At 51.3% G+C, this 8,612-nt stretch overlaps 1 protein-coding gene across 11 annotated transcripts; it reads left to right on the forward strand.

The window, feature by feature from the left end:
- Positions 1 to 1,903: 1,903 nt before the first annotated feature.
- Positions 1,904 to 7,864, forward strand: SMUG1 (single-strand-selective monofunctional uracil-DNA glycosylase 1). 11 transcript variants are annotated; one of them, XM_047740936.1, is made up of 4 exons: positions 1,952 to 1,982; positions 3,463 to 3,618; positions 5,485 to 5,786; positions 6,830 to 7,864. In XM_047740936.1, the coding sequence occupies exons 2-4, from the start codon at positions 3,519 to 3,521 to the stop codon at positions 7,355 to 7,357; spliced, it is 930 nt and encodes a 309-aa protein (XP_047596892.1). In that variant the 5' UTR covers positions 1,952 to 1,982; positions 3,463 to 3,518; the 3' UTR covers positions 7,358 to 7,864. The 11 variants fall into 11 exon arrangements, with proteins under 11 accessions (XP_047596897.1, XP_047596892.1, XP_047596891.1 ...); XM_047740935.1 differs by lacking the exon at positions 1,952 to 1,982 and adding an exon at positions 2,730 to 2,755; XM_047740932.1 differs by lacking the exon at positions 1,952 to 1,982 and adding an exon at positions 2,739 to 2,755 and having other exon boundaries at positions 3,194 to 3,618.
- The last annotated feature ends 748 nt before the right edge of the window (positions 7,865 to 8,612 follow it).

An 8,612-nucleotide genomic window follows, 5' to 3' on the forward strand; every position in this document is an offset into this window, starting at 1 on the left:
GTAATAAGATGATAGCACAGTGTGGGTCCTTGCCTGCCAACTTTTGTTTGGCAACATACAAATGCATAGATCTATGAAGACAGAAGAACCTGAGGGGACAGTCAGTTCTAGAAGCCTGGGATACTCTTATTTCAGACATTCCAGAGAAAGAAGCAGAGACACAGGGTAGATGTACACAGAGGGGGACAGATACACAGATACAGAGAAAAAGCTATACTGGTTCAGTCAGTTAAGCATCAGACTCTTGGTTTTAGCTCAGGTTTTGATCTCAGGGTTGTGAGTTCAAGGCCCATGTTGGGCTTCACACTGGGCATGGAGCCTACTTAAAAGACAAAACAAAACAAAACCCCCCATAGTTAGAGAGTAAGGGTAGAGATACATTTACATAGGCAGTGAGAGGCAAAGACACAAAAAGGGACAGAATCTGGCACAACCAAAAGCTCAGGAAATAACAGACTTTGTGAGGTGGATGATTAACTCTGTTTCCAAAGTCTGGCAAAGGTGGGGGTGGTTTCTCACCTTTGGTGTCAGAGGGTTGTTGCTCACATTTCCTTAAAGCCCATGCTGCTTTTGTCTGTTGGCAGGAGGGCAGGAAAAGGTTGGCGAGGGGGTAACATCCTTGTTTTCTCACCTTTTCCTGTTCTGGGGTCTACTGGTCTTCTTCTTTATCACCTGTAGGGAGACCTTGCTTCTTCCCGAACTCAGGAATGGCTGTGCTGAGGTGTGCAGGAGGTGGGACGTATCCAGAAGGCAATCAGCCTTATGGAGTTTCCGGTACAATGAAAACCTTATAGTTAGGACACAGAATATACCGAGATGGAGGACAAGAACAAAATTGGGGGTGCCTGGGTGGCTCAGTCTTTGGCCCTCTGCCTTCAGCTCAGGTCCTGGGACCTACTCCACATTGGGCTCTCTGCTCAACGGGGAGTCTTCCTCTCCCTCTCCCTCTGCTGCTCCTCTTGCTTGTGCTCTCTCTCTCTGTCAAATAAATAAAATCTTAAAAAAATAAAGAACATAATTAGGAGTGGACAGCTCTGGACTTTGTTTTGGATTGGGGAGTTGGGAGGTAATGGATTATTAGGCGCAGCCATGGGATTAGGAATATTCAGGGAAGTATTTGAGGGGAAGGATTGGGAAGGGTGGGAGATTATAGGGGTGGGTAGATTGCATGGCAGAGGAGGGAGAGAAGTCAAATGTGAAAGCCATGGAGACATAGGCTTGGGCAGTGATGGGAGATAGAAAAGTCTCAAAACCATTAGTAAAGAATTGTTAGGAGATTCCAAAAGTGCCTCTGTGGATGGTTTATTATTTTTTTATTTTTATTTTTATTTAAGATTTTATTTATTTATTTAACAGAGAGAGATCACAAGTAGGCAGAGGGGGCGGGGAAAGCAGGCTCCCCGCCGAGCAGAGAGCCCAGTACAAGGCTTGATCCCAGAACCCTGGGATCATGACCTGAACCAAAGGTAGGGGCTTAACCCGCTGGGCCACCCAGGCGCCCCTCTGTAGATGTTTTAGATACAGTCCTTGGAGGGCTGCAAAAGAGAGATCTCTTATCTGTGGGGCAGCAGGAGGACTAGAAATGGTTTTTTAACCACTGTTAATACTCTCAGGTGAGTTTTGAGATTGGGGATGGTTGAAGTTCTTTGGTTCGCAATCCTGTTCGGAAAAGTCTTGTGGATGAATTTTTGGAAGGGTGTTGCCCTTTAGGGCTAGAAACCAGGACCTTCGTGGTCCTTACTGGAACCTGGCCTCCCTGAAAACTTTCTTGGTTTTTTTGCCCTGCTATAAGAGATAAACTACGTTCCCCAGAGTCACTTCGGGCTAATTTAAGAAGCCTTCCGGGGATCTAAGTATTTCCGGCGGAAGTTGCCGCGGCTACGCCAATCTCTTTCCATAAACAAAGTAGACTACGACTCCCACTGTCCTCCGAGCCCGGGGGCGGGGAAGGGAACCGGAAACCGGATGGAGAGCAGAACCAGGTGAGGAAGTAGGAGCCTGGGAACCTGGGGTCCTGAGGGGCAGGGCTGGGGCTTTCAGGCTTGCGGGGCGGTGTCGGGCGGGGAGTCGGAATGTTTGTGCTTTGGGGACCTTCGCTCTGTCTGGGGCTTGCCCCGGCAGAGGAAGAGTCGAGCCCACGGAACCGGCCCGGAGAGACTGCGGGGACGTGGTTTTCCCGTCGGACGGAGCCCGAGGGCGGGCGCGGAGATTTCCTATGGACCCTTAACCGGTGGCCCTCTCAGAACCAGTAGGAGGGATAAGTGGTGTTTAAAATTCAAGTTCTGGTACTACTGCTGTTAGTTTAAGGATTGGCTGATTGTCCCTGTCGATTCCTAGAGTGCTTCCAAGGGACAGGGGAGTGGATAGTGTCTTTGATTCCTTTTTCACTTCTGAATTTAGCGTCAGAGACCCTAGATGGCCAAACTTATTGCTGGATCACCCTGAGCTTCCTTTGCATTTAGTATGACACTGTAATTTATAATATATCTACGTTTCTTAAGCCTTTGGTTCTTGGTGGCTTTAGATAGGACTTTCAGGTTCCTCCTTTGGGTTCTCATAGTGTATTGTTTAGGAAGTTAAAGCTCAAACCACAGTGTATTACAGTTGTTTATGTGTCCTCTCTCTCGGTAGTTTATGTGCCTGGCCTACATTTTACTCATTTTGGATTTCTTCCTTGTCCAGAGACGACCACAGTGCCTACGGTGGAAAAGACTCATAAATATTGGGGGGCGGGGGGGAGAGTTAACAGTTGGTGGTAGGTTGGATGGAATTTGTGGTTTTCATTTCAGAGAGAGGAGGGTTAAATGGTTTGCTTAAGAGAAACTTAGAGATAAAACCAGGATTAAAAGTGGAGTTGGGGGGCGCCTGGGTAGCTCAGTGGGTTAAGCCTCTTCCTCCAACTTGGGTCATGGTCTCAGAGTCCTGGGATCGAGCCCCATATCGGCTCTCTGCTCAGCAGGGAACCTACTTCCCCCTTTCTCTCTGCCTGCCTCTCTGCCTACTTGTGATCTCTCCTTCTCTGTCAAATAAAGAAATAAAATCTTTAAAAAAAAAAAAAAGTGGATTTGGTTGACACCCCGACTGTGTCTTTTGCTCTCAGATTAGGTTTGAAACTGGAACACTGCAAATAAAGCCTTATCTTTCTTCTTCTTCTTCTTCTTCTTTTTTTTTTTTTTTTTTTTTTACTCTGCAGCCTTGCTATCTCCAGCACAGCTCAACCTAAGACTTGAGAGAAGTCCCTGAGCTGGAGCAGCCAGCCCCCTAACATGGGGACTACATGGGGATGTGCACAGCAAGGGCTCCAAAGATATTTGAGTTCTACATGGCTTCCTTCTTGGCTTTTGTTTGAGCTCAGTTGGCCCTGGTTAGCCATCTGGACAAAACAGTAAAAGACTAGGGATCAGCCTGGAGACGGATTTCCTAAGTTTGGCCTTGACATTTTTTCTCTCCCACTTCCCCTAGGCTAGGGTCCAAGAACAGATTGATGGATCAAGCTGTTCTGTCAACCCTGAGGTCTCATGAGGGAGAAGAACCTTGATCCCTGCCCCATGGGAGGCCCAGACATGATGGAAACACACCCAGAGCCTGACAAACCCTCGGAAACAGTTGGAGTGCAAAGTGGGCAGCTGAGCCTTGAGTGAACTTGGGCTGTAGAAATGGAGAGGAGTCCATCAGGAAAGACTCCTTGGTAGAAGGTCGTTTTATTTATTTATTTATTTATTTGAGGGAGAGCATAAGAGGGGAGAAGATCAGAGGAAGAAGCAGACTCCCCATGGAGCTGGGAGCCCGATGTGGGACTCCGTCCTGGGACTCCGGGATTATGACCTGAACCAGAGGCAATCGCTTAATCAGCTGAGCCACCCAGGCGCCCGGCTAGAAGGTCATTTTAAAGAGGACTGAAAAAGGTGGGATGGACAGAGTTGAGTGGGTATTTGTTGACTACCTAATAAAAGCTAGGACCTCAAAGATACAGAGGGAAGTTGAACGGGACCTGGCTTCTGATCTCAAGTCTAGGTAGGGAGGCAAGGTGTGAATTCAGGAAGAAGCCACGAACCATGGTGACATGCAGTGGTTTGAGCCTTCATCAACCATCACAGTCACCTGAAGAATTTTGTTTAAAATACAGATTCCCAGGTCTCAGTGCAGCCCTACTCCTGTGTGGGATGGGGCTGGGAAGTTTCAGCAGTGCTACAGTGTCCTAAGGAGGGCAGGCTTTACCAGTGGGATCATTGGAGCTGCATCTTGAAGGATGGCTATGATTTGGGTGTGTGGAGAGGCAGAGGAGTCACAGTCCTGATTGGCTCAAGGAGTGTATTTGGTTGGGTTTGAAGAAATGGCATGTACAGAGTTTTGGGAGTTGGGGTGGAAAGGCATTTTTGAAAGAGTAAGTGTAAGTGTCAGGCTGGAACACTGGGTTTGCATGGGAATTGTGAGGAGGAAGATTAGAAGGAACGGTCTTTGTAGGCTATAGAACTTGCTGGAGTGCTCCCTCTGCCTCCTCCCCGCTTCTTCCTTCTTTCTCTTCTTGCTTCTCTACTTCCTTCTTGCCTCCCAACCCTCAAAATCTTCCATCCTTTGAATTGCTACTATTGAATGGCTATTATTATTCTGAGTATTTGGATGAGAAAACCTGAGGCTCTGACCATGGTTGCATAGCTTGTAAGGGTCTATTCTGAGTCCAGTAATCATCCTGCACTGAGGATTCTTGAATGTGGGCAAGAAGCTGGGCTGGGCTTGGGGGGTGGGGGTCGGGGTATTGGATTAGCAGGGTGGCTGATTGAACCATCTCAGGCAAGACGAGGTGGGTGGTTAAAAGCATGGCCTTGAGTCAGATAGTTTGGGTTCATATCCCAGCTTCATTACTTGCGTGACCCTGGGCAAGTTGCTTGATCTTACTAAGCCTCAGTCTTCTCACCTGTAACATGGGAGCAATAACACTCGCCTCATGGGGTTGTTACAAGGATCAATGAGGTGTACTTGGCACAGAGCAATTGCTCACCACCTGGAAGCAATTGTAATTAGCCTTCTGTAATTAGTCTCTGGGCTCTGGCAGTGCACCTGCATCTCATTCTTCAGCACATTGGTTTCCAGGACACAGCCCATCCTGGTTGAGCTTGTTTTATTAAGGATGACATTAGAGGTGCAGAAAGTTTGCCACTGGTAAATATATATTGAAAACCTCCCATATGCTTGGCATAGCCTAGGAACTAGTGACTCAAGGCTTATATCTGATGGAAAGGAGGTTTGGAGTGGGGGGAATGACGGGTTATTCTCATCAGGTGACATAGGAAGAGGAGGGATGCTTGAAGCGGGAAGTGGAAGGGCCCTTCACTACCAAGAACTGAGATGAGCTCCGTCAGACCTAGAGGGTGGGTGGTGACTGACAGTCTCTTCTGCGCCCTGGAAAGGTTAGCCCTGGCCAGTCTGGATCCTTTTCACTCTCCTGCTGAAGGCTGATGGAGCCTCTGTCCATCTCTTTTCCAGGTGGCAGTGACATGGCTGTGCCCCAGGCTTCTCCACCGGGGCACCTCCATGAGCCTGCCAGTGCCCTGATGGATCTCCAGCCTTGCCCTCGAAGCTTGGCTGAGAGCTTCCTGGAGGAGGAGCTGCGGCTCAATGCTGAGCTGAGCCAGCTACAGTTCTCGGAGCCCGTGGGCATCATCTACAATCCTGTGGAGTACGCGTGGGAACCACACCGCAGCTATGTGACCCGATACTGCCAGGGCTCCAAGGAAGTGCTCTTTCTGGGCATGAACCCCGGACCCTTTGGCATGGCCCAGACTGGGGTAAAGGGTTTGGCTTGGCTTCCCCTGGATGGGGATGGGGAGGCTCCTAGGTGGATATTTGGCTGTGGGTGCAGTGGGGGAGGAGCATGTGCCTGGCTGTGGACATGTGTGGGGCCGGGCCCCCTTGGTCCCTCCCAGTACACACGCTGGCTCCTGTGGTCTCAGACGCTCTCCAGGCCCTGCTGCCCAGAGTTAACCAAGCACATTAATGGTAGTTCCGTTTCCCCTGTGAGCTGTCCACTAATTGCCTCTGCGAGCCCTTCCTTCCGCTGGCCCCATCCTTACCTTGCCGGATCTCCTCTTTCCCTGGAGTGTGGTTAGGGTCAGAGAGGGACCGGGAATACCAGGTCCTCAGGGAGACTGCCTGATGGAGGTGGGTGTGGAAGAGGCACAGGGCTTTTACCTGCTTCTGTGTCTGAGCTGAGGAGAGGCTCAGAACAGAGCCTGCTCTGGGGGCCTGCCTGCTTTCCTTTCAGACCTTGGGATGAGTGAATGCCCCTCAGTGGGGGTGCTTGGCAGATGGGGGAGGGAACGAGGCTTCAGGGCAGGAGGCTCAATCGCTTTTATTGACCCCAACTGGGGGATGAAAGGTGATCAATGATGATCGATGGAAATGACAGCTTGAGGCTCCGGGCTGAGAGGGCACCCAGAGAGCGCTGGTCAGTCCCGTCCTTGTGCCTCCTCTAACCCTGGCTGTCTTTCTGTCTCAGACCATCTGTCTGCCCCAGTACCACCCATCACATCCTGTGGAGGGCCAGATAGTCCCATATACTCTCTGGATGTGGTTCCAAAGGCAAGTGGGGATAGAAGCAAACAGATTCTTCTACACCACAGTCCACAATAAAAAACTGGAGAAGGATGGGCAAGATCAAACTATAGGGCCAGAATCATCCTTGTCTCAGGCCTTTGGGCGAAAGTGGTGGGGATGGGGGTGGGGTGTCCAGGCTGGAGCCTCATGGTGGGTATGGAGGGGTCAACTGGTGCAGAATCCAGGTGTCCGATCTTCAGACTGAAACCCTCTTGTCTCTCCCCCCTCCTGGCAGGTGCCCTTTGGGGAAGTGAGTATAGTCCGGGACTGGTTGGGCATTGGGGGACCTGTGTTGACCCCACCCCAAGAGCACCCGAAGCGACCAGTGCTGGGACTGGAGTGCCCTCACTCAGAGGTGAGCGGTGCCCGGTTCTGGGGCTTTTTCCGGAACCTCTGTGGACAGCCTGAGGTCTTCTTCCATCGCTGTTTTGTCCACAATCTGTGTCCTTTGCTCTTCTTGACTCCCAGTGGGCGCAACCTCACGCCTGCTGAGCTACCTGCCAGGCAGAGAGAACAGCTTCTTGGGGCCTGTGACGCGGCCCTCTGCCGACAGGTGCAGATTCTGGGGGTGAGGCTGGTGGTGGGCGTGGGGCGGCTGGCGGAGCAGCGGGCGCGGCGGGCTCTGGCAGGCCTGATGCCTGAAGTGCAGGTGGAGGGGCTCCTGCATCCCTCACCTCGAAGCCCCCAGGCCAACAGGGGATGGGAGGCAGCAGCCACGGAGAGACTGAATGAGCTGGGCCTGCTGCCGCTGCTAACAAAGTGAGGGCCCCTGTGGCCCAGCACAGGAGGTTTTCCAGGCCCCCAGGTCATCCCAGGGCGAGCAGAGGACTGTGCGCCCCCTGGACTGGAGCCACAGGCTCCTTCTGGGCTCCCTGGTTGCTGGGACCTGCTGTGGCAGTTTTGACACTACTCCCTGCATCCTTCACCTTCTTTGAGCATTGCCGCTGCGGTAACCGGCTGCACAGAGGCTTGGTGTCTGCAGACTGCTCTACCTCACCATGTTCTGGGGAGCCTCCGGTCAGCTGTGAGTGACTTCTGAGGCTGTGTTTGAGAGAAGAGCCTGCCAGGATCCTCACCTGTCCTCTTAGAACAGCTGCGTTCAAGCTGAGCCTTTTCCTCACAGGGACCAGGACAAATGGAGGGTTATGGGTGGGTGATACGAGTGAACTTCTTCCGGGAGACGGAAGCTGGATCAGAGAAAGGATTCAGCGTGGCCGAGTGGGGAAGACCAGAAGACTGGCTTTCTTCATCTTGGCTTTGAGACTTCATGACTTTGTCATCTTTATGACTTTGGACCAATTTAATGAACCTCTCCAAGCCTCGGGATCCTCGTCTGTAAAATGGGGCTCCCTGCCGCATGGGGTGGGGGTGGGAGTTAAGTGAGATAACACTTGAAAGTGCCTTGCGTCGTGCCTGGCAGGTGGGGGCTCCTGCTTCTTGCTTTTTTGCCTCTTGATTGTGGTGTCACTGTACCACACTACAGGGGGAGCTCCCCCACTCCGAAGACCTTGCTGGGTGAGGGGCGGATCCTTGTCCTGCTACAGGAGGACCGATAACTTTATGAAAAACCCAGCCTGTGATTTTTTTCCGTCCGAGCATTAAAAACTCTCAAATCGGGGCACCTAGGTGGCTCAGCCAGCCTTTGGTGCGGTCGTGATCTCTCAGGTCATGATCGCTCAGGTGCCCCACTCAGCAGGGAGTCTGGCTCTCCCTTCTCGTATCCCTCTGCCCCTACCCCCACTAGCACACTCTTTCTCAAATAAATAAATAAAATCTTTAAAAGGAAAAAAGGCTCCTAAACCCTTCGTGTGGGTCCTTTTTTTCCCTCTCCTGCATGTCCGAGATGGAAGGGTTAGTTTAGATTTTCCCTTAACCTCTTCACTGTTTGCAAGGTGTTCTTGTGGGTCTCTAGGGAGATGATGAAAAAAAGAACTCTCGTGGTGTTATCAGAGCTTAAGGGTTTCAGGGGTTTGTCGGCTATTCAGGGCCCTGTGGGGAGCAGGCGATGGGTGGATGGG

This window comes from Lutra lutra, chromosome 8 (assembly GCF_902655055.1).
Source record: "Lutra lutra chromosome 8, mLutLut1.2, whole genome shotgun sequence".
In the NCBI taxonomy this organism is placed as follows: domain Eukaryota; kingdom Metazoa; phylum Chordata; class Mammalia; order Carnivora; family Mustelidae; genus Lutra; species Lutra lutra.

Excerpts from the sequence above, each read along its gene's own strand:
- SMUG1 (XM_047740936.1), top strand. The coding sequence starts at position 3,519 with ATGAGGGAGAAGAACCTTGATCCCTGCCCCATGGGAGGCCCAGACATG. Across the intron at positions 3,619-5,484 it reads GGAAACAGTTGGAGTGCAAA|GTGGCAGTGACATGGCTGTG; the intron begins GTGGGCAGCTGA and ends TCTCTTTTCCAG. Across the intron at positions 5,787-6,829 it reads TTGGCATGGCCCAGACTGGG|GTGCCCTTTGGGGAAGTGAG; the intron begins GTAAAGGGTTTG and ends CCCTCCTGGCAG.